The following is a 25208-nucleotide window of genomic DNA, read 5'->3' as shown; positions in this document are numbered from 1 at the left end:
TCCTGCACAATATTCGTGACAAATGAGTGCTTTGCTTTGAAGATGTGATTTTTGGTTTTACACTGTATGAACAAAAATTTGAAAAGGAATTCTACCTTTGCAACCTCATTATTCTATTGGCTAAGTTTTATATTCATAAATGTAAGTTTCTCAATACCCGACCTGTCTTTTGTGCCTTTAAAAAAGATTTAGAACTTTACTTTAAAACACTCTCTACCTCTTTAAACAAAAAAGCTGTGAAAAGGATGATGCTGTGTTCCAAATTTAAGTGATTTAATGAATCTGAATGAGCCTATGGCTTTGCACCTGGTTTATTATATATATATATATATATATATATATATATATATATATATATATATATATATATATATATATATATATATATATATATATGTTTTTGTATTCTATTTTTGTTACTTTGAATTTACAACCTCTTGGCGCTGTTTTTTTTTTTTTTTTTTTACTGTTTTCATAATCTTTTGCAATGTTTTATACTGTTGTTGAACTATTTTCATCATCCTTTTATATATATATATATATATATATATATATATATGTATATATATATATATATATATATATATATATGTGTGTATGTGTGTGTGTTTTTGTATTCTATTTTTGTTACTTTGAATTTACAACCTCTTGGCACTGTTTTTTTGTTTTTTTACTGTTTTCATAATCTTTTGTAATGTTTTATACTGTTGTTGAACTATTTTTATCATCCTTTCTCATCTGTTTGTTATTGTTGAAATGTATAAATAAACATTAGGAGAAAAAAAGTATATCGTGATGAATGCGGCAATTATGAATGTCATTTTGAACTACAAATATCTCATTAATATAAAAAATTAAAATGTAACATTTCAAAATAGCGTTTGCCTTACGAGTGCACGCATCCAGTAATTCTGAACAAGCCGTTTGCTTACATTTCCGAGGAACACTTGAACGCAGCATTAGCTGTGGCGACCAGCCATGTTTGACTCTCTTTAAACCGCTGTTAATGTTTCCACAGACCTGGCAAACATACTTTTACTGTGAAAAGTTGTATTTAATGTCATTTAAAAGCTTTAGCTTCCCGGGGTTGCATCAAAACTACAAATAAGGGATATGACATCAAAACAGAAAGGTACTGCCATTTGGCTAGCTCGCTAAGCTATGGTTAGCTCGCTCGCTAAGCTAGTGTTGCTAATGCTTTGTAAACAAAGGCCAATGTTGCTTTTTTTTAAATGAAAATAAAAATGTTATTATTGATTTGCAGTTGGGAAAGTTGGCTCCAAGAGTAAGGAGGATGCTCCCTACGAGTTGGAGAATCAGTTTGTACTGCGACTGCCAACGGTGAGAACCTGCAAGTGTGTTTCCCATTGTCATCCTTTATTGACTCTGATTGAAACTTCCATCCATTTCCTACCGCTTATTCCCTGATTGAAACTTGTATTTGTTTTATTAATGTTGTTCTTCTGCATTTCAGGAGTACGCCTCCACAGTTAGGAGGATTGCACAGTCGAGTAGCATGAATATGAAGGACAGACTCACCATTGAGTTGCACCGTAGGTCACTCACTCCCTTTATTTGGCCAAATAGAAATCAAAAAGCATGTCTGGTTCACATTAGTATGCTTTAATATATGTAAGTGAAACTTTCAAAACTAAGAACATCATGTCTGTGCTTGCGTGGATTGATGTTTGGATTTTTGACACCTTCATAATAAAGGTGTCAAAAATCCAAACACATCAATTCACTTTATTCCATATGAATGATTTGTTCCAGGGTAAAACTGTTACTACATCAGTAATTGTTGTATCAATCAATCAATTATTATTTATATAGCCCTAAATCACTGATATTGTCATATTGAGTGTCTCAAAGGGCTGCACAAGCCACAACAACATCCGTGGCTCAGATCCCACATCAGGGCAAGAAAAAAGTCAACCCAATGGGCTACAATAACAAACTTTGGAGGGGACCGCAGATGTGGGGACCCCCTCCTGGGCGACTGGTGCAATGGATGTGATGTGGATCTACTTAATAGTGTGAGAGTCCAGTCCATAGTGGATCTAACATAATAGTGTGAGAAGTCCCGTCCATAGTGGATCTAACATAATAGTGTGAGAGTCCAGTGCATAGTGGACCTAACATAATAGTGTGAGAGTCCAGTCCATAGTGGATCTAACATAATAGTGAGAGTCCAGTCCATAGTGGATCTAACATAATAGTGTGAGAGTCCAGTCCATAGTGGATCTAACATAATAGTGAGAGTCCAGTCCATAGGGGATCTAACATAATAGTGTGAGAGTCTAGTCCATAGGGGATCTAACATAATAGTGTGAGAGTCCAATCCATAGTGGATCTAACATAATAGTGTGAGAGTCCAGTCCATAGGGGATCTAGTTAATGGATTGAGAGTCCAGTCCATAGTGGATCTAACATAATAGTGTGAGAGTCCAGTCCATAGGGGATGTAGTTAATAATGTGAGAGTCCAGTCCATAGTGGATCTAGTTAATAGTGTGAGAGTCCAGTCCATAGTGGATCTAGTTAATAGTGTGAGAGTCCAGTCCATAGTGGATCTAACATAATAGTGAGAGTCCAGTCCATTGGGGATCTAACATAATAGTGTGAGAGTCCAATCCATAGTGGATCTAACATAATAGTGTGAGAGTCCAGTCCATAGGGGATCTAGTTAATAGATTGAGAGTCCAGTCCATAGTGGATCTAACATAATAGTGTGAGAGTCCAGTCCATAGGGGATGTAGTTAATAGATTGAGAGTCCAGTCCATAGTGGATCTAACATAATAGTGTGATAGTCCAGTCCATAGTGGATCTAACATAATAGTGTGAGAGTCCAATCCATAGTGGATCTAGTTAATAGTGTGACAGTCCAGTCCATAGTGGATCTAACATAATAGTGTGAGAGTCCAGTCCATAGTGGATCCAGTTAATAGTGTGAGAGTACACTCCATAGTAGATCTAACATAATAGTGTGAGAGTCCAATCCATAGTGGATCTAACATAATAGTGCGAGTCCAGTCCATAGTGGATCTAACATAATAGTGTGAGAGTCCAGTCCATAGTGGATCTAACATAATAGTGTGAGTCCAGTCCATAGGGGATCTAGTTAATAGTGTGACAGTCCAGTCCATAGGGGATGTAGTTAATAGTGTGAGAGTCCAGTCCATAGTGGATCTAGTTAATAGTGTGAGAGTCCAATCCATAGTGGATCTAGTTAATAGTGTGACAGTCCAGTCCATAGTGGATCTAACATAATAGTGTGAGAGTCCAGTCCATAGTGGATCTAACATAATAGTGTGAGAGTCCAATCCATAGTGGATCTAACATAATAGTGTGAGAGTCCAATCCATAGTGGATCTAGTTAATAGTGTGACAGTCCAGTCCATAGTGGATCTAACATAATAGTGTGAGAGTCCAGTCCATAGGGGATCTAGTTAATAGTGTGAGAGTCCAGTCCATAGTGGATCTAGTTAATAGTGTGAGAGTACACTCCATAGTAGATCTAACATAATAGTGTGAGAGTCCAATCCATAGTGGATCTAACATAATAGTGCGAGTCCAGTCCATAGTGGATCTAACATAATAGTGTGAGAGTCCAGTCCATAGTGGATCTAACATAATAGTGTGAGTCCAGTCCATAGGGGATCTAGTTAATAGTGTGACAGCCCAGTCCATAGGGGATGTAGTTAATAGTGTGAGAGTCCAGTCCATAGTGGATCTAGTTAATAGTGTGAGAGTCCAATCCATAGTGGATCTTGTTAATAGTGTGACAGTCCAGTCCATAGTGGATCTAACATAATAGTGTGAGAGTCCAGTCCATAGTGGATCTAACATAATAGTGTGAGAGTCCAATCCATAGTGGATCTAGTTAATAGTGTGACAGTCCAGTCCATAGTGGATCTAACATAATAGTGTGAGAGTCCAGTCCATAGTGGATCTAACATAATAGTGTGAGAGTCCAGTCCATAGTGGATCTAGTTAATAGTGTGAGAGTCCAGTCCATAGTGGATCTAACATAATAGTGTGAGAGTCCAGTCCATAGTGGATCTAACATAATAGTGTGAGAGTCCAGTCCATAGTGGATCTAACATAATAGTGTGAGAGTCCAGTCCATAGTGGATCTAGTTAATAGTGTGAGAGTCCAATCCATAGTGGATCTAGTTAATAGTGTGACAGTCCAGTCCATAGTGGATCTAACTTAATAGTGTGAGAGTCCAGTCCATAGTGGATCTAACATAATAGTGTGAGAGTCCAGTCCAAAGGGGATCTAGTTAATAGTGTGAGAGTCCAGTCCATAGTGGATCTAACATAATAGTGTGAGAGTCCAATCCATAGTGGATCTACTTGAAAGTGTGAGAGTCCAGTCCATAGTGAGACCAGCGGGAGATCATCTTGAGTAGAGACAGGTCGGCAGCAAAGAGACGTCCACAACTGATGCACAGATGAGTGGTCCGTCCTGGGCCCCGACTTTGAACAGTTAGCGCGACATCTGTGGTCACCTAATAACCTCTCCACGTAGGAGAGCTTTAGCTTTATTACGAAGATGAAAGAAGGCCGTTTTAGTAACACTCTTAATGTGTGACTCAAACAAGATGGTAAATGGGTTGTATTTGTATAGTGCTTTTCTACCCCTTTTTAAGGAGCCCAAAGCGCTTTGACACTACTTCACCTTTTACCCATTCACACACACATTCACACACTGATGGCAGGAGCTGCCATGCAGTTTAAGGCGCTCCCCAGGACCCATCAGGAGCAAGGGTGAAGTGTCTTGCCCAAGGACACAACGGACGGGACTAGGATGGTAGAAGGTGGGGATTGAACCAGTAGCCCTCAGTTTGCTGGCACAGTCACTCTCCCAACTTCGCCACGCCGTCCCCAAGCAAGAGAGTTGTGTCGAAGATAATACCCACATTCTTTACCAAGTCGCCTTGTGTAATTGTTTGGTTGTCAAATGTCGAGGTGGTATTATTAAATAGGTGTATAATTGTTTGGTTGTCACATGTTAAGGTGGTATTATTAAATAGTTGTATAATTGTTTGGTTGTCACATGTTAAGGTGGTATTATTAAATAGTTGTATAATTGTTTGGTTGTCACATGTTAAGGTGGTATTATTAAATAGTTGTATAATTGTTTGGTTGTCACATGTTAAGGTGGTATTATTAAATAGTTGTATAATTGTTTGGTTGTCACATGTTAAGGTGGTATTATTAAATAGTTGTATAATTGTTCGTTGTCAAATGTTAAGGTGGTATTATTAAATAGTTGTATAATTGTTTGGTTGTCACATGTTAAGGTGGTATTATTAAATAGTTGTATAATTGTTTGGTTGTCACATGTTAAGGTGGTATTATTAAATAGTTGTATAATTGTTCGTTGCCAAATGTTAAGGTGGTATTATTAAATAGTTGTATAATTGTTTGGTTGTCACATGTTAAGGTGGTATTATTAAATAGTTGTATAATTGTTTGGTTGTCAAATGTTAAGGTGGTATTATTAAATAGGTGTATAATTGTTTGGTTGTCAAATGTTAAGGTGGTATTATTAAATAGTTGTATAATTGTTCGTTGTCAAAGGTTAAGGTGGTATTATTGAATAGGTGTATAATTGTTTGGTTGTCAAATGTTAAGGTGGTATTATTAAATAGTTGTATAATTGTTTGGTTGTCACATGTTAAGGTGGTATTATTAAATAGGTGTATAATTGTTTGGTTGTCAAATGTTAAGGTGGTATTATTAAATAGTTGTTTAATTGTTTGGTTGTCACATGTTAAGGTGGTATTATTAAATAGTTGTATAATTGTTCGTTGTCAAATGTTAAGGTGGTATTATTAAATCGGTGTATAATTGTTTGGTTGTCAAATGTTAAGGTGGTATTATTAAATAGTTGTATAATTGTTTGGTTGTCACATGTTAAGGTGGTATTATTAAATAGTTGTATAATTGTTTGGTTGTCAATTGTTAAGGTGGTATTATTAAATAGTTGTATAATTGTTGGTTGTCAAATGTTAAGGTGGTATTATTAAATAGTTGTATAATTGTTTGGTTGTCAATTGTTAAGGTGGTATTATTGAATAGGTGTATAATTGTTGGTTGTCAAATGTTAAGGTGGTATTATTAAATAGTTGTATAATTGTTTGGTTGTCACATGTTAAGGTGGTATTATTAAATAGTTGTATAATTGTTCGTTGTCAAATGTTAAGGTGGTATTATTGAATAGTTGTATAATTGTTGGTTGTCAAATGTTAAGGTGGTATTATTAAATAGTTATATAATTGTTTGGTTGTCACATGTTAAGGTGGTATTATTAAATAGGTGTATAATTGTTTGGTTGTCAGATGTTAAGGTGGTATTATTAAATAGTTGTATAATTGTTTGGTTGTTACATGTTAAGGTGGTATTATTAAATAGTTGTATAATTGTTCGTTGTCAAATGTTAAGGTGGTATTATTAAATATGTGTCGGTGTCTCGCAATACCGATAAACAGCATTTCCGTTTTCTTAGCGTTGAGTTAAAACATTTATTCTTAATAATAATTGAAAAGTTGTATACCACTTTTATGGGGAGAAAATAAGCAACATAAAGTGGCAAAACACAGATCAATAATGAATAGAACTAAATATGTTCTGGACCGAAAATGACTCCATATTCTCTAAAGCTTGCTTGTGTTACCATACCATCTATATGGAAATATGGGGAAATAACTGCAAAAGTACACTTTATTCATTAGCCGTGTTAGAAAAGAGTTCAGTTAGAACAATGCATACTGTTGGATATAAAGAACCTGCAAACCCTCTATTTATTGAATAAACAATATTAAAATGTAATGATTTGGTGCAATAGCAAAGTGCGTAAGAATGTACAACAATTCTTCCTCAAAAAAAGACGAGCAATATGACTTTGGAGAAAAATCCAATTAAAAACATTTGTATGCATGAACTGGTATGAATGGATTAAATTATGGAATGGATTAAACTATTAAATCAAAGTACTAATATGATCCAGTTAATAAAGAGGATGTTCAAACTCAACGTGTTCGAAAAGAAAAGAATCCTGATAAAATATCTTGAACCTTATCAAAATATATTCTTATTCATCTTATAATGTCAACCATAAATGACTTCACTATTCATTTATGATCACTTTATTCATCGCGTATTTACTTAATTATTTATCCGCTCATTTGTGTATTTATTTACAAATTAGTTTATTCACTGTTTTGTCCCTAGTTGAGTACAAACACATGTTAGAATGTGTTTTGATACAAAAAGGGAGATGTTTAAATAAACTCTGCTACCATCTATTCCTTTTCAAATATGCTGTAATGATGAAAAGGAAATATTTTATGTATCATATTGTAATTGTGTTCAAAATAAACAAACACCATAACCATTACCATTGGTCATGCAGGTGTAAAAATAAGTTAACCACAAATATCATCAAATTATTCATTTTGACTGCTCACATTCTTTTCCCATTAAAACCTTCCTTTGAGTACCCAAAAAATCAAAACATGCCCAAAAGTAATTGTATAAATGACAGCATTTCCTAGGGTTGCGGGCAACACACGATTCGATCCTTAGGGGTATTGATTTGATTCTGAATCGATTCTCTATTCAAAACCATTCTTAATTCAAATTCAGTACTTTTTCAATAACATTGGGTGCCCGCTCTATAATTAATTACATTCCTTTATAAAATATACAAATATCTCTTATAATTGTTTGTATTATTTCAAAGAAAACTCGTTTTGTTGAATAAAATTCTACCCCAAAAGTCAAATACAAATAAGATAACAAGAGAAGTATCCAACACTTCTCTTTTCTCAAGTCAATTTGTACAGCAGACATGGATCATCTACATCTACTATATAATTTGGCAGTGGCTTATAGGACAGATAAAAATAAATAAATCATTATAATCAAGAATCGTTACAAATAAATTTGTGATTCATTCAAGAATACGATTTTTTTGACAACCCTAGATTTACATTTACGAAGTTGTGGACAAATTTAAAAGCATATTTTTGACCTCATAATACAAGGGTGTCCAAACTTTTTCCACTGAGGGACGCACACTGAATAATCAAAGCAAACGTGGGCCATTTATTTTAAAAACAAATACAACGTATGTATAAAAAAATATACATTTGGGCCTCCACTGGGGGGACCCCAAAGGGTTTTGGTAAAAATAAAATGTTGAAAATGTGTCTTTATTCAGTATTATTATTTTTATTATCATTCAAGTTTTAAATCTCGAGATCAACATTAGGTCTATCTGTCAATATGACGTTTTTAAAGATTTAAGTTGCATGCTCTTTTTGTCAAAGAAAACCATGTTTTGCAGTATTTTCACCCAAGTAGAATGTTTGAGATTAAATAAAAATTGGAGCCGTAAAAAGGTCAACAAGTCATAACCCCATTGATTTTAATTCACTATTATTTTTTGTGCAATGACACTTAAAAACAAAACACACTGATCCAAAAGGGTCCTACTTATTAAAGTGTTAAAAAATAAATGATAGTTGTTTTTTTTTTTTTACTGTTTACTTTTAACACAATGGTCTCAAGATCAACTTCAGATCTATCCGTCAATTATAAGGTTTTTTTTTGTTTATGTTTTTTGTTTGTTAGTTTTAGGCCATTTAAAAAAAAAAATAACATCTCGGTTTTTTATATGGCAAACACAAAATATCCAACATTTGCCCCCCAAAATATCTCAAAGTGGAATATTTAATGTGATGTAATTGTATCCTTGAATTGGTCAATAATTTATAATTGATTTTGATTCACAATTTTTTTTTAAAAGAAATAAACAGCCTGCATGGCAACTTTGTGTTATTAGAGTAAACATTGCAACATGTTCTTGTTACATTTCCCCTGTTTGCTCTTTTATACCACTTTTTATGTTTTAAATTTTTTCCATAGTATTTTTAAAATGTGCCGTGGGGCCGTTAAAAAATTATCTGCTGGCCGCACTTTGGACACCCCTGTCATAATATATGTTAAATGAAATATTACCATTGGTCAGGCTGCATTTTATCCCCCTTTTAAATGAAAATGTTTGACCTTCTTTTACATCAATTGACAGCCGACGGTCGCCATGGCATCGTGAGAGTGGACCGTGTCCCACTGGCCTGCAAACTGGTGGATCTGCCCTGTATCATTGAGTCCCTGAAAACCGTGGACAAGAAGACTTTATATAAGACAGCGGACATCTGCCAGGTACTGCGGCCTCGGGCTTGAAGTGTGAAATATGTTGTTGAGTGACTGTCTGCCTCTATGCTGCTCAGATGCTGGTGTGCACACTAGATGGAGACCTCTACCCTCCTCTGGAGGAGCCCACTGGCACAGATCCCAAAACCAAGAAGAAGGACAAAGACAAGGACAAGAAATTCATTTGGAACCACGGCAGTAAGTTGACGGATCAATCTTAAATCCTGGCAAAGTTGAATTTGGCCGCACTAATGATGTTGTGCTCCTCAGTCACCTGTCCCCTCAAGAACACTCGCAAGAGGCGGTTTCGCAAGACTGCCAAAAAGAAGGTTTGGGCGTTTTTGCATTTGTCCTCGTCCATCTCCTGCGGCTATTACCCAAGCAGACGTTTACATTTCTTCTAGTCAACTCCACATTTACATATAAATAAGCCTTTCCATCTTTGTTTGTCCCAAAGGCAAAAAAAAGAAAAGCAATTTCACTCCTGCGTCTTTCATAGTGAAAGAGTGCGTGCTTTGAGCGCTCCACTTCAACTTTTGAATAAATTATACAGAAGGTGCGGAGTTGACTGGTATCGATCCTTCTCTTTTTAATCGCTAATGTGCTGGCTGGCTCACAGCCAGCCGCTCCAAGCGAGGAGGAGGGATGGCCCGACCCCTCAAGTAACCCCCTCCTCTCTCTCTCTCTCTCTTCCAGTACATTGAGTCTCCCGACGTGGAAAAAGAGGTGAAGCGATTGCTGAGCACAGACGCTGAAGCTGTCAGCGTTCGTATCCTTGCACATGTCCGTGTGGGCACAGACGGCAAAGAAGGAAACAAACTTGCTCGTGTGCCGCGTCACGGAGCATCTTGTCTTTAGTCAGGCCGATTGTCCAAGCGGGTGCCATCTCACCTGGTTTGACTCCAGTGGCAAACATGGGAAAGCTAGCTTGAAGGCTTTTTGGCGTTTACACTGATCACCCATTCTGATTTTTTTGCCCTCGAGTGACACAGATCCGATGTTTGTTGCCAGTCCAAACTCTCCAAAGTGCTTCAAATCTAATCTTTTCGCATCAAATTCAGACCACATCAGGAGTTGATCCTGTATCCGATTGGAATCTGATCTTTTCAAATGTGATGTCAGTCCAAACACAATGTGGCCTGAATGTGACTTTTTCAAATGTAACGTCAGTTTGAACACAATGTGGCCTGACTGTGACTTTTTCGTCAACTTCGGGTGATGACGTCATTGGTGTGCACCTAAAAGACACAGTCATCAGTGAGAATTGATATTTCATCACAACATCCGGTTTTGGTAAGGAAAGTCTATTTAAGAAGACCACATTTTCAGTGCATCACTTGTCAATAGTGCACAAATAATAGTCTCTATATAATATATACAGTCGTGGTCAAAAGTTTACATACACTATCTTGAGTTTTCCAATCATTTCTACAACTTATTTTTTTGTGATGTAGTGATTGGAGCACATACTTGTTGGTCACAAAAACATTCATGAAGTTTGCTTCTTTTATGAATTTATTATGGCTCTACTGAAAATGTGAGCAATCAAAAGTCTACGTACAGCAATGTTAATATTTGCTTACATGTCCCTTGGCAAGTTTCACTGCAATAAGGTGATTTTGGTAGCCATCCACAAGCTTATGCTTACATTTTTCACCACAAAATTGCTGCAGTTCAGCTAAATGTGTTGCTTTTCTGACATGGACTTGTTTCTTCAGCATTTAAGTAAGGACTTTGGGAAGCGGTGGTCCTAGGATTAAAGGCCTTGCCTTTTCTCCTCCAAACATATTGCTGCGTATTGTGGCTCCATTTTTGTTTCATCTGACATCACATGGACAAAGATAAGACATTCTGGAGGAAAGTTCTGTGGTCAGATGAAACAAAAATGGAGCTATTTGGCCACAATATCCAGCATTATGTTTGGAGGAGAATAGATGAGGCCTTTAATCCCAGTAACACCAGGCCTACCGTCAAGCATGGTGGTGGTAGTGTTATGCTCTGGGCCTGTTTTGCTGCCAATGGAACTGCTGCTTTAAATGGGACAATGAAAAAGGAGGATTAGCTCCAAATTGTTCAGGACAAGCTAAAATCATCAGGGGGGAGGTTGGGTCTTGGGCACAGTTGGGTGTTCCAACAGGACAATGACCCCAAACACACCTCAAAAGTGGTCAAGGAATGGCTAAATCAGACTCGAATGAAGGTTTTAGAATGGCCTTCCCAAAGTCCTGACTTAACTGTGTGGACAATGCTGAAGAAACAAGTCCAACACGTTTAGCTGAACTGCAGCAATTTTGTCAAGAGGAGCGGTGAACAATATAAGAAGAAGCTTGTGGATGGCTACCAAAAGCGCCTTATTGCAGTGAAACTTGCCAAGGGACATGTAAGCAAATATGAACATTGCTGTACGTATACTTTTGATTGCTCACATTTTCAGTAGAGTCACAATAAATTCATAAAAGAAGCAAACTTCAGGAATGTTTTTTGGGAACAACAAGTCTGTGCTCTAATCACTACATCACAAAAAAATAAGAGTTGTAGAAATGATTGGAAAGTCAAGACAGCCATGACATCATGTTCTTTACAAGTGTACCTACACTTTTGACCACAACTGTACATATATATTTTGATTGTGAAGAAATAGCCATTGTTTATAAAAAGATGACAACCCTCCCAATATTTTACACTATATACATTCATGCACACATTACATTACTTTTATTTACTTTTACCGAAAAAACAAAATGTTCTAAGGTGTGGCGACTTTTATTTAATTTTGTAGTATTAGCAACATCCTCCCGGTCAACTTCCTTTGTTTTCACTCCATCAAAGTGCGCATGCAAGTGATGTCGAGGCCACGTTGGGGCCACATTCGGGGCTGTGTGCGTTTACACTGGAGTCCGATAAAAATCACATTTTACTTGCTGTGTAAACAGTCAGATGGAAAAAAATTAGATGTCCAAAAAAATCTGATTTGGGCTGCAGTGTAAAAGTAGTCTTTGATGAAATGATTTGCATAACATAAGTTGTTTTTCTAATTTAAACCTGTGACATTATCTCATCAAAACACATCCACTTTTTTAGGGAATTTTCCCTATCGTTCACAGTCATTAGGAAAGATGCCGTCAAGCTGAACGAGTCCTATTTGCAAAGCCATGGAAAACAATTTATAGATAATTCTAAACCACCATCCGTCGCCTCAAGAGGGGGAAGCAGAGCACTGTCAACACCGTGTATGGTGGGGATGGTGTGTTGCTGACCTCCTACTCAGGAGGGGGAAGCAGAGCACTGTCAACACCGTGTATGGTGGGGATGGTGTGTTGCTGACCTCCACTCAGGAGGGAATACTTCGAAGACCTCCTCAATCCCACCTACACGTCTTCCTTTGAGGAAGCAGTGTCTGGGGAATCTGTGGTGGACTCTCCTATTTCTGCTTAAGAAGTTCCTCGGTGGCAGGGCCCCAGGGACGGATGAGATCCGCCCAGAGTTCCTTAAGACTCTGGATGCTGGGGGGCTGTCTTGGTTGAAAAGACTTTGCAGCATTGAGTAAACACGGGGGCGCTGCCTCTGGGGTGGTGGTTCCTCTCTTTAAGAAGGGGAACCGGAGGGTGTGTTCAAACTATTGTGGGATCAAACTCCTCAGTCTTCCCGGTAAGGTCTAATCGGGTGTACTGGAGAGGAGGCTACACCCGATGGCTGAACCTCGAAATCAGGAGGTATTATAGGCAGAATAGCGCGGCGTCTATAGGCTCCATTGTAAACAGACTTTTGATTACATTTTTGTACTATTTAGAAGGCATTGAAAAATACATCTGTCGTCATAATGATTGTGAACCATAGGAAAAATTCCAACAAAAGGGCAGTTCCGTTTTAAGGGGGTCAAATTAAATTAAAAAAAGATCACTGTAATTTGTCGTCCTATAAACCGCTAGCTTTTTTCCACACTTCGAACCTTGTGCTTTATACGATAAAGTGGCTAATTTATAGACTTTACTGGCGGTCCGTTCTTGAGGGACACATTCACACGCCCACCCGCACTTGACTTTCATTCCCTCGCATGACTTCCTTGCCGTCAAGGCCTTTACATCCTTATGAATGAAATGAAAACATCTTTTTTTGGGGGGGGATTGTAATGATGATAAACGCTTGCAAGCCTGCTAAAACAACTTCAAAACCCTCCATTTTATATACACGCCTCAAGTGTCTATATATTCACATATATATATATTCACATATATATATATATATATATATATATATATATATATATATATATAGGTATAGTAAAAAACACGTTCATAAGAATATGTAATATGTACGATATACACACTGCAAGTATATATATAATGTAATAACAAACTCCTTCATATCAATGATCAAGGGTGATGGGTCAAAACCAGAGAATTATTTCACCACACCTAGTGTGTGTGTGACAGTCATTGGTACTTTAACTTATCTTAATATGTAATATGTACAATATACACACTGCAAGTATATATATATTGTAGTAATAGACAACTTCATAACAAAATGTAATATGTACAATATACACACTGCCAGTACATATATAATATAGTAACAGACACCTTCACAACAATATGTAATATGTACAATATACACACTGCAAGTACATATAAAATGTAATAACAGACACCTTCATAACAAAATGTAATATGTACAGTAAACACACTGCAAGTACATATATATTGTAGTAATAGACAACTTCATAACAAAATGTAATATGTACAATATACACACTGCCAGTACATATCTTCTTTGTTTATTTATATAGCCCCAAATCACCGATGTCTCAAAGGACTACACAAATCATTACGACTACAACATCCTCGGAAGAACCCACAAAAGGGCAAGGAAAACTCACACCCAGTGGGCAGGGAGAATTCACATCCAGTGGGACGCCAGTGACAATGCTGACTATGAGAAACCTTGGAGAGGACCTCAGATGTGGGCAACCCCCCCTCTAGGGGACCGAAAGCAATGGACGTCGAGCGGGTCTAACATGATACTGTGAAAGTTCAATCCATAGTGGCTCCAACACAGCCGCGAGAGTTCAGTTCAAGCGGATCCAAGACAGCAGCGAGAGTCCCGTCCACAGGAGACCATCTCAAGCGGAGGCGGATCAGCAGCGTAGAGATGTCCCCAACCGATACAGGCGAGCGGTCCATCCTGGGTCCCGACGAGCGGTCCATCCTGGGTCTCGACTCTGGACAGCCAGTACTTCATCCATGGTCATCGGACCGGACCCCCTCCACAAGGGAGGGGGGGACATAGGAGAAAGAAAAGAAGCGGCAGATCAACTGGTCTTAAAAGGAGATTTATTTAAAGGCTAGAGTATACAGATGAGTTTTAAGGTGAGACTTAAATGCTTCTACTGAGGTAGCATCTCGAACTGTTACCGGGAGGGCATTCCAGAGTACTGGAGCCCGAACGGAAAACGCTCTATAGCCCGCAGACTTTTTTTGGCCTCTAGGAATCACTAATAAGCCGGAGTCTTTTGAACGCAGATTTCTTGCCGGGACATATGGTACAATACAATCGGCAAGATAGACTGGAGCTAGACCGTGTAGTATTTTATACGTAAGTAGTAAAACCTTAAAGTCACATCTTAAGTGCACAGGAAGCCAGTGCAGGTGAGCCAGTACAGGCGTAATGTGATCAAACTTTCTTGTTCTTGTCAAAAGTCTAGCAGCCGCATTTTGTACCAACTGTAATCTTTTAATGCTAGACATGGGGAGACCCGAAAATAATACGTTGCAGTAATCGAGACGAGACGTAACAAATGCATGGATAATGATCTCGGCGTCTTTAGTGGACAAAATAGAGCGAATTTTAGTGATATTACGGAGATGAAAGAAGGCCGTTTTAGTAACGCTTTTAATGTGTGGCTCAAAGGAGAGAGTTGGGTCGAAGATAATAACCAGATTTTTTACAGAGTCACCTTGTTTTATTATTTGGTTGTCAAATGTTAAAGTTGTATTGTAATGTAGTAACAGACACCTTCATACCAATATGTTATATGTACAGTATTTACCGTATTTTGGTTATTTTAAGCAAGACCGAAACATATTTCCTCAGTGCAACGATTTCTGTTCCGATAGCAACAGACTAAGGGCAACTAATGTGTGTTCCTACTTCCGGCTACAAAAGGCTTGTGTGTCATGGCAGACTTGGTAATAGATGATGATGATGACTATTTTTGGACAAATTAGGATTCACAACCTTGTTTTTTGGAAGCTGAATATACGTAGGATTAACTGCTGGTTTTAGAAGCGAGCACGAAGAAAGGGAGAAACATTGAAGCAGACGGAAGCCGAGAGAGTGAGGTCGGCGTGACTTGACAATAAATGTGGAACTTGGAGCCAAGCTATGCCCACAAAGGCGTGCTTATCCATGCAGCCAATTTGACATATAGATAATGTGTCATGAGACATGCAGTTATACATTGAATACACAGAGGACATAGATCAAGCTCAAATATAGCTACTAATGATGCATTATGTACATACAGCTATCCTACGTAGCATGTTAGCATGGATTAGCTTGCACTCATGCAGTGACCAAATATGCCTGGTTAAGACTCCAACAAGTCAATAAAATCAACAAAGCTCACCTTTGTACATTCACGCACAGCATAAAACATTTAGTGGACAAAAGGAGACAACGAACAAGTGGCATAAAACATGTCTTTCTGTGGCAGTGTGGGAGAAAGTTACACATGTAAACAAACTACGGTGAGTTCAAGGATTGCGGGAAATAGTAGGACATAGTGGTGCTTGCCAAATACTGTCATCAGCGAAGCAAGTTGAATATAAACAGTGGGATTTCTAACAATTAGGTAGGTTTGTGTCATGTTTGTCCCCCTAAACAAACCATATTCAAACAAATATATTTTTTCCACCATCTTTTTCCATTTCTGAAAATGCACCAGGGAGCCACTACGGCCGCGCCAATGCGGCTCTAGACCCCGGAAGGAGTCTTTGAGGACTTTGTCTTCTTGGGAGAAAACATTTGAGGTGTTTTTCAATTTTCTTATGCCTTGACTTGACTCGTAATGCTCAGGGTGGGAAATAATAGCTGAGGAGGACTCAAAGGACGTAGACCAGCACGGCTCTCTGGGCAACCTGGACTCATCACCAGGCACCTCAGGGCACAAGATGGGTCACGGATCCTCCAGTAAGTGATGCACACCCCCAAATAAAAAGCCTTTTAACACTAACTGTGATAGGATTGCTAGTGTAGTAGTTAAGACGGACCAACAGATTAGGTTTTTATTAGCTCGCCTTATAAAGTCATGGAAGCATTTGAACACGAAAGTAAATAATAACCTTGGCAATCAAGGTTATTATTGACCGTTGGTATACAATCCCAGTCACGGATGATAACTCTTTACAGCCCAACGTGACGAGCTGAGGGAGATCTTCAACGATATCAGCAGCTCCAGCGAGGACGAGGAGGACGAAGCTGACCGCCACGAGGATGAGGACCTAAATATCATGGACACGGAAGACGATCTGGCCCAAGACAAGCTGGATGAGTCCGATCCTGCGCAGCACGAATTGGACAGAAACAACCAAATAGGTAAGAGGGGAGTTGTTTCATGTTGGAGAGCACAGCTTGACCTCACACACACACTAAAAACCACCGAGGCAGGTGTCTGGTCTTTGAAATCAAGGACGAGTTTTCTAGGTCAGACATCACCCTGAAATGTGCAGGCTGACTTTGGCCTAAATGAAGTGCAGGAGACCAGCAGAGAAGCAGCACTGACAGGTGTTGCAATCACACGGCAGCTGTGGGTCAGCTCATCAAAACACGCCCACTCTGGCCACATGTGTCCCAGGTTCAGCTGGTCCAGCAGATTTGAAGTTTGGCAATCCTGCAAGATGTTGAATTAGTATTAAAGGGACAAGCGGTAGAAAATTGATGATCGTAATGCATTGATGACATAGCAATGCTTTATTTGGTGCATGTTACAAACAAAAGGGGAACATTTCCCTGGAAACAAACTCACTGGAAGAGGAGATGACGGGAGGGTGTATTAGGGTAAAAAAAAGGGCCATTTTCAAAAATAATAGAAATGTATGTGTATATATATGTATGTATATATATATATATATATATGTATACGTATGTGTATGTATGTATGTGTGTGTATATATACATATATGTATATATGCATGTATGTGTGTATACATGTGTATATGTATGTATATATATATATATATACATATATATATATATATATATATATATGTATGTGTATATATGTATACGTATATGTATGTATGTGTATGTATGTATGTTTGTGTATATATACATATATGTATATATGCATGTATGTATGTATGTGTGTATACATATGTATGTATGTATATATATATTCATATATATATACATACATATATATACATATATATAATAATTTATTTATTTTTTCATATATTAATTATGATGTTTTTTTTATTTTTTTCCCCCTCCCTCAGGGGGGGTCCTTGACAGGGCGGTTGCTGGTTGTTCCATCTCAATGGTTGGGGTCCCTGCGGGTGGGGTGGGTGGTTCCCGCGGCCCTGCACTGAGTGGTCCTATGGCGGCCGACTCGGGTGGGGTGGCCTGGTGTGGACCGCGCCGTGCTCTCCGGGGCTGGGGGGTGGGCTCGTGGGGGTCCGGGTACTGGTGGGGCGGGGGCGGTCTTCCCCTCCGGTTGCAGGGAGTCTCTGGGTCCCTTCGTGCGGTGCGTCCCGCCTTTTTGCCCATGTGGGCGGAGGTCTCCCGCTGGCTTGGGGTCTGGCGGACGCCGCTTTTCTCGTGCCCTGTCCTCTGCCGGTCGCATCTGTCTGCGGCCTGCTGCTGGCTCTACCGGGTGGCACGGGCGGGGTTCCCGTCGCTGGCCGGCTGGCACACTGGGAGTCACATACGACAAATTGAGTTTATACCAAAATGGATACATGGATGATACAGCAGAGGATTGGGAGAATGTCATGTGGTCAGATGAAACCAAAATAGAACTTTTTGGTATAAACTCAACTCGTGGTGTTTGGATGAAAAAAAATACTGAGTTGCATCCCAAGAACACCATTCCTACTGTAAAGCATGGGGGTGGAAACATCATGCTTTGGGGCTGTTTTTCTGCTAAGGGTACAGGACGATTGATCCGTGTTAAGGAAAGAATGAATGGGGCCATGTATCGTGAGATTTTCAGCCAAAACCTCCTTCCATCAGTGAGAGCTTTGAATGATTGACCAAATACTTATTTTCTACCATCATTTACAAATAAATTCTTCAAAATTCCTACAATGTAAATTCCTGGATTTTTTTTTCACATTCTGTCTCTCACAGTTGCAGTGTACCTATGATGAAAAAGACAGACCTCTGTCATCATTTTAAGTGGGAGAACTTGCACAACCGGTGGCTGACTAAATACTTTTTGGCCCCACTGTACATATATGTACATATATATGTATATGTGTGTGTGTGTGTATATATGTAATATATATATATTATTAACATACAGGTTGTGTTATGTATGACCGGTTTCATTGAATTTTTGTACTGTTTTTTTTTTCTGCACCTTGACTAGGGAAGGTTGTTTGGACAGGGTCATATAAGTAAGTGGACAGGGTCATATAAGTAAGTGCTGTCCATCGAAGACTTGTAAGTACAAAATGATGGCAGAGGTCCTTCCATCTGCCCCCTGATAGTGACATAATGACAGCAATCAGACCACTAGAAATGTATATATGATATGGGTACACAGCTCCCATTCAAATTGTTTGCTGAACTTGTGCCATCTCACTGGCCAAATTGAAGACGGCGGTTAGTTTAGACACTTCTGTTTTAAACAATTAGTTGTTGCACCCTTAACTACTATTTAAATAAGATAGAATTTTACAGTAATGTATGATTGTGAATTTCGACCGCCACTTTCATTTGTGTCATATTGCAATGTTTTTGGTCCTGACACGCTTTTGTAGAAAGTGTCGGGCAACAAACCAATGAACTTCTCTACTCTCAGTAAAAGGCAGCAGTGTTTACAGCTGCCTATTAGTTATGAAGTGTAGTGCAGGTGTGTGAGGTAGTGGGCCCTCATTTAATGTCCACTCTGTGGGAGCAGCCTCATTTAGCTGTCCTTTTAGTGCTTCAACCTGCCGCCTCACCTCCTTTTTCAAATGGATTTGTTGTCCCCATTAAGCGACATTTGTGACATCCCGGCGGCCCTGACTGTAAATGATGTGAAAATGACCGTCATCTCTTCTCGCCTCCACCTAAATGTGCCTGGCTGTCCCCTCGCAGTGATGGAGTACCAGGTGCAGATCAACAGCGTCAAGGCTAAGCTGCAGGAGACACGCGCCCGAAAGAAACAGCAGGAAGAGCTCATCATGAAAGTGGAGAACCAGGCCCTCAAAGTGAGCACACGCACACACACACACAGACATTAAGACGTACATTCTAAGAGGTGGTCTGAAAACAAAAGCTTGGAGGCCAAAGTCTTCATCAACAGTCCTGGGGAAACGATAACAAGCCACTAAACTCAACACTTCTTAGTTTCAATTCAATATCTAATCACCGGTCTGCTCTGTTTTGACGATAATAATACACATATTTTTCTTATATTAATAATTATTTGGAGCGCATGATAACATGTAAGCATATGGTCAGTAGTTGACAAGTGTGACACAGCAATACCACCGCTCAGTCAGCATTAATGCCACTGATAAGTTGACCGCTAAGTAGAAACTCTTTTTTTCCTGTCTTTTTTCCCTTAAAAAAAGCACAACCATACTGTTGAACATTTACTTTTTTCAATGCAACTCCCCCTCCCCTTATTTATTTTTTTCTTATAAGCTTTAAACCTTTTTCTCTGGAAGGAAATATATGTATTTTTTCAAGAAGGAAAAAAAGGTATTTCATCCACAAAATATTTTTTCTCTGAAAATTATGCACCTGCTGTTATGATTAACATTTTTTTTATAGAATCTCACCTTTTGTTTTTAAAGATTAGTATTTTTTTCTCAATTAAATATGACCATATTCTTGTAAAATTTTGTTAATTCTCAAAAAATAACTACTTTATTCCTTTGAAAAAAAAACACTTAATTCTAATTACATTTTAACAGTTTGCTCTTAAAAAAAACTAGATTTTTGGATAATTATTTTTTTTAACTTCTTTTTTACTCCGTGTGGTTTGTATAGTACCTTTTTTATTATTTAAGTCCCACTCTTTAAATTACAAAAATATAAATACAAGTTCAGACAATTTTAGTTTTTTTTTTTAAAGTGGCCCCAATATTCCTTTTTTGTATAGTTGCTATTGTAAAATGACTAGTTTATTTTTGTGTCTCACCGTTTTTTATTGAAAGAAACATTCTATTTTTCTAGATTTGTTCAATGTGATTTTGCATATGTTTTTCTTCAAAGCTATGTATTCTTTTTTTGCAAAAATGCAAATTTTTTTCTTGTAAAATTCTGCTCTTTTAAAGCGCATATAGAGGTAGCTAAAACTGCTTGGTGCTTAAAAAGTAGCTATTGCCAACATATGAAGTTAGTAAAAAAAATAGTTCTGGAGGTTGCCTACAGCCGCAACTGTGAAAGCCAATAATGTTTACCTAGTGAGATACTAGAGGTGGGAATCTTTGGGCAACTCACAATTCGCTTTGATTGAAAATGGATTATTTATGCATCTTCAATATAAGCATTTAGATGCAATTTTAAATTTAATACGCGTTTATCACTTGCAACTTTTAAAAAACAGTGCATTTGTAATAATAAACAGTTAAATTAATTCCCATCACATTTTTTAAATGAATGGAAATGCAGGCAAAACTGGAACATAAGTACCCTAAAATATAGGAATTGGTTGGATCTCTCAGCGAGGTGACTCGCTGCAGTCAGACACATTTTACAACCGTCTGCATGACTTTATTTACAATAAATACATTGATTATTGACGTTCACTAATCAGTTGTATGATAGAATTGAAGTGAATGTGAAGTGAATTATATTTATATAGCGCTTTTTCTCTAGTGACTCAAAGCGCATTACATAGTGAAACCCAATAACTAAGTTACATTTAAACCAGTGTGGGTGGCACTGGGAGCAGGTGGGTAAAGTGTCTTGCCCAAGGACACAACGGCAGTATCTAGGATGGCGGAAGCGGGGATCGAACCTGCAACTCTCAAGTTGCTGGCACAGCCACTCTACCAACCGAGCTATGCCGCCCTAAATTGCTAAAATTGATGATTTCCCCCACCTCTGTTAGAGACCCATTTGAACAACAGCCGCACAGTTTTGGAGTTCAACCCAAATTTGACTCGAAAGTCAAACAAAACTTAACTTCAAGCCGTCATCGTGCATGACAGCTGCTTTAATGTACAGTTGCACCTCGCCACATTACACTTCTAATATTATGGGTTCATTAAATTGCATTATTCGTTTTTTGAAGTATATTCTACTGTTCTACACAGCATTTTCAAGCATAACCACGGCTAAATAAACTAAAAATATCAAACCGAACCAACCAGAGCCCGCTGTTCAGTATCGTGGCCACTGATTGGCTCAGCCTCAGGCAGGGTTCCTATATAAAATAAAATAGTGTAAATGGAACTCAAGAGTGTTATTACATGTCTAGTATATTATTTATGTTTTATGTACTTAGAAGGTTATAAACCGTTTTTGAAATGTTGTAGCTATGAAAATATTTGAGTTATAATTAATGATTCCCATTTTACGGAAATTCAGGTATCGTGGTCATGTCCAGAACCAGGGATTACTTTATTTAACTTTATCTATGTTTGACGCTGTAGTCAAATATATATATATATATATATATATATATATATATATATATATATATATATATATATAAATTAAAAAGGGATGGCAAAGAAGAGAAAATGTGATAATAACCATATAAACTGTTAATGAATTGAATATAACATGGGAATATACTGTACGTCCTGGCTGCTCAGTACAACATGGTTAGTCAAGAGTAAGTTCATAGTATAAACTGTGTCCTGGCTCCTAAGTATAAGAAAAGCAAAATTGTGCAATGTTAAGGTGTCAAAAAACTGTCTGGCGTTATGATGGCCACAGTTTGACCCTGGAACAGACTATTTCGCCACAATTTTCCTGTGTTAAATGGTGGAATGTAACGCTCATGTCGGACATTTGTAAGCCACCAAGCTGATTCCAGGAAGGAGCGGGGCGCGGCCGTGCCATTTAGCGTGCCGTCGCCGATGGTTACTGTCACGGTCGCTCGGAGAAGGTCAGCCGTCTCTGACCGGCATGCCAAGTGGCCTTTCTGTCAGAGCCAAGATAGCACAAGCAAAGGAGGCGTGAGGTGCTTTCAAACAAATGTTTCTTTCATGTCTGGCAGAACCGATTCGAGGCGTGTTTGAATGAGATCATTCAGCAGGAGGAGCGGGAGATGGAGCAGGTAAGACCACCACCCGAATTGTTGCTGATCATGTTGTGAGTGACACCTGCTGTGTCCTTAGCTGGCCTCGCTGCAGGAGCAGCTGGACTCCCTCATCGAGAAGTGACCACCAGGGGGCGCCCACACACAGGCCTTCAGTGAGATGTTGGCATGCAGACACTGATTTGCATCTGCACATTAAAGTCTTTTGTTTCTAGAGAACGTTTGCTGGGTGTTTTTCTTCCTGACTTCCTGTTTGCCGCCATGAAGTATATTTGTAATAAACTCATGTTGTATCTATCCCTCCAGGTGGATCAATCCTTGTGACTAACTACTGAAGTGATAAGTACTCATTACTACAGCACTCGTTCCATCCATTTTCTTTTTAAAAGTAGTTGTTGTACACTACTGCTCTTTTTTATTCTTTTAAAATACTGCTTCTTTCTTTCTCTTGTACGCCAACTACACACAACCTTGTTTTTGCACTTCGCTACAATATTTGTTCTCTTAAACTGTATTTATTAGCACCTTTCGTACACGGCAAGTGGCAAACACAAAGTGCTCCACAGAACAAAATAGACAAAAAAAGATTAGAAGAATAGAAAAAAAACACGCCCTACACACACACGCGCGCAGCACTATTGGCAATGACAAAACAAAACATTGCACTGAGGATTTGAGGAAAAATGACACCTTGAGGCATCCACACTGGAGAAGAACTAGTGTTAACACCATTAAAAATATAAAAGTATGTTTGTAATATAAAGCTGTGGTCCCTAACTTTTTTGCACCACGGTTCGGTTTAATGTCGGCATTATTTTTCACTTGTGGCAGATAAATCCAGCAAAAATATGTGCGTGAATAATACAAGTGACTTTAACCTGAAATTGTTGGGAGCTTGTTTCTTTGCAATGAGATGTAGATGGAAATCAGCCTTTGTCACGTGTATGTTGACGAATGTGCATTGTAGCATGTCACAAAGTTACAACAACTCCTACGAGGAGATTTATTATACATGTATAAACCAGCTAAATGGGGTTTCTAGTGGGACAGGCCAAAGATAAGAAGGTGAAAATGCAGTTTTTGAAAGTTATTTTAATTATTTCATCTTTCTTTGAGGCCTGGTGGCAAATGTGTCATGGAGCAGTACCGGTCCTCGGACCAGTGGTTGGAGACCTCTGGTCTAAAGGACAGGAAATAAAATCCTTGGAGAGAAACAGGCAGACTCTGGTTATCTTCTTAAGATAAAAAAAAAAAAAAAAAATTGTAATATTTTGAACACGTGGGACAAACGTCAGCTGGGAGTCAAATATCACGCCCAGATTTTTTATGGACTGTTGCTTGAAAAATCTTGTCATTTCAGTAAAACTTTCTCCCTCTGGCTTTCAGAACCTTTAACTAAAACCAGTTTTGTCTTGGTTGAGCTGAAGGAAATTCACTGCCATCCATGACGTGGCTACAATGCAGGTAAAAAGTTATCTATTGGTCTTAAGAGTAGCTCTAATATTCCCTTTTTTGTATATTTTCTCTTGTAAAATGACTACTTGATTTTTATGTTAAACTTTTTTTTTTTTTCAAAAATAGTACAACTTTACTGTTGAAAAATTACTTTTTCAAGGCAAATAGCAACTTCCCCCCATACAAATGTTGTTATAATCTTTAAACATTTTTTCTCTGAAAATATTTTTGTTTTTCAAGAAGAAGAAGAAAAGAAGGTATTTTAATAAGGAAAATATTTTTCTCTGCAAAATATGACATGCGGTTCTGATTTGCATCCTTATTTACTTTAAAATAATCACAACTTTTGTTTTTAAAGATTTGTAATTTTTCTCAATAAAATTAGAGACTTTGTCTTCCTTTTATTGTCATTCAAATGTGAACTTTACAGTACAATTAAGAACAAAATGTTGCATTAGCTGCTTGTAGTGCAGGATAAAAGAGCAATAAGGTGCAGATATAAATAAATAGATTATTGTACAGATAAATATAATCAATGTTTATGGATGTATGTTATATTGTGTTTATTATAGTCCAGCCACTTCATCCATTTTGGGGGAATTGAGGGGATTATTATGATACGTTCAAGAGTCTTAGAGCCTGAAAGAAGAAGCTGTCACACAACCTTTAGGTTCTGCTACAGAGGCTGTGGAACCTCTTTCTAGAGTCCAGCAGTGAAAACAGTCCATGGTGGGGTTGAGAGGAGTCTCTACAGATTTTCTGAGCCCTGGTCAGGCAGCGGCTTTTTTGCCATCTCCTGGATAAGAGGAATGATGACCTTTTCCGCCGTCCTCCCCACTCTCCTCAGAGACTTCCAGCGTGAGGCCCTGCAGGCTCCAGTCCAGACAGAGATGCAGGTGCTCTCTATAGTGCTGAGAACGGGGGGAGGGAGCTGTGCTCTTTTCGTCCCAGGCAAAAAGTGCATGCGCTGCTGAGCTCTTTTTACAAGAGCTCCGGTGTGTAGGGACCAGGTCTTATTGTCAGTCATCTGACAGATTATGACCTTATTCTGGCATAATTACACCTTTTTCTGTTGGAAAATACAAGTTAATTCTCAA

General features: G+C 38.3%; 2 protein-coding genes across 3 annotated transcripts in view; both read left to right on the top strand.

Annotated features, from left to right (window-relative positions):
- The first annotated feature begins 933 nt into the window (after positions 1-933).
- Positions 934-22875, top strand: taf7 (TAF7 RNA polymerase II, TATA box binding protein (TBP)-associated factor). Its single transcript, XM_061899981.1, has 12 exons — positions 934-1132; positions 1265-1341; positions 1475-1553; positions 9103-9236; positions 9305-9425; positions 9498-9556; positions 9924-9996; positions 16305-16418; positions 16638-16823; positions 19533-19645; positions 22615-22674; positions 22736-22875. Exons 1-12 carry the CDS (start codon positions 1114-1116, stop codon positions 22778-22780), a joined length of 1080 nt encoding a protein of 359 aa, XP_061755965.1. The 5' UTR covers positions 934-1113; the 3' UTR covers positions 22781-22875.
- Positions 22876-23027: 152 nt separating this feature from the next.
- LOC133552648 (aryl-hydrocarbon-interacting protein-like 1) overlaps positions 23028-25208 on the top strand; it is a 57187-nt gene continuing 55006 nt past the window's right edge. For both annotated transcript variants that reach the window (XM_061899979.1, XM_061899980.1), the window contains exon 1: positions 23028-24120. The gene's annotated coding sequence lies outside the window, so the exon portion shown is untranslated. The remainder of the gene's footprint in view (positions 24121-25208) is intronic.

The sequence above is a fragment of the Nerophis ophidion genome, linkage group LG05 (assembly GCF_033978795.1).
Source record: "Nerophis ophidion isolate RoL-2023_Sa linkage group LG05, RoL_Noph_v1.0, whole genome shotgun sequence".
Taxonomy (NCBI): Eukaryota; Metazoa; Chordata; class Actinopteri; order Syngnathiformes; family Syngnathidae; genus Nerophis; species Nerophis ophidion.
The sequence above is the reverse complement of the archived record's forward strand: the minus strand, read 5'-3'. Positions and strand labels throughout refer to the sequence as shown.

Excerpts from the sequence above, each read along its gene's own strand:
- taf7 (XM_061899981.1), top strand. Across the intron at positions 9,426-9,497 it reads ATTCATTTGGAACCACGGCA|TCACCTGTCCCCTCAAGAAC; the intron begins GTAAGTTGACGG and ends TGTGCTCCTCAG. Across the intron at positions 9,997-16,304 it reads CGCTGAAGCTGTCAGCGTTC|GGTGGGAAATAATAGCTGAG; the intron begins GTATCCTTGCAC and ends CGTAATGCTCAG.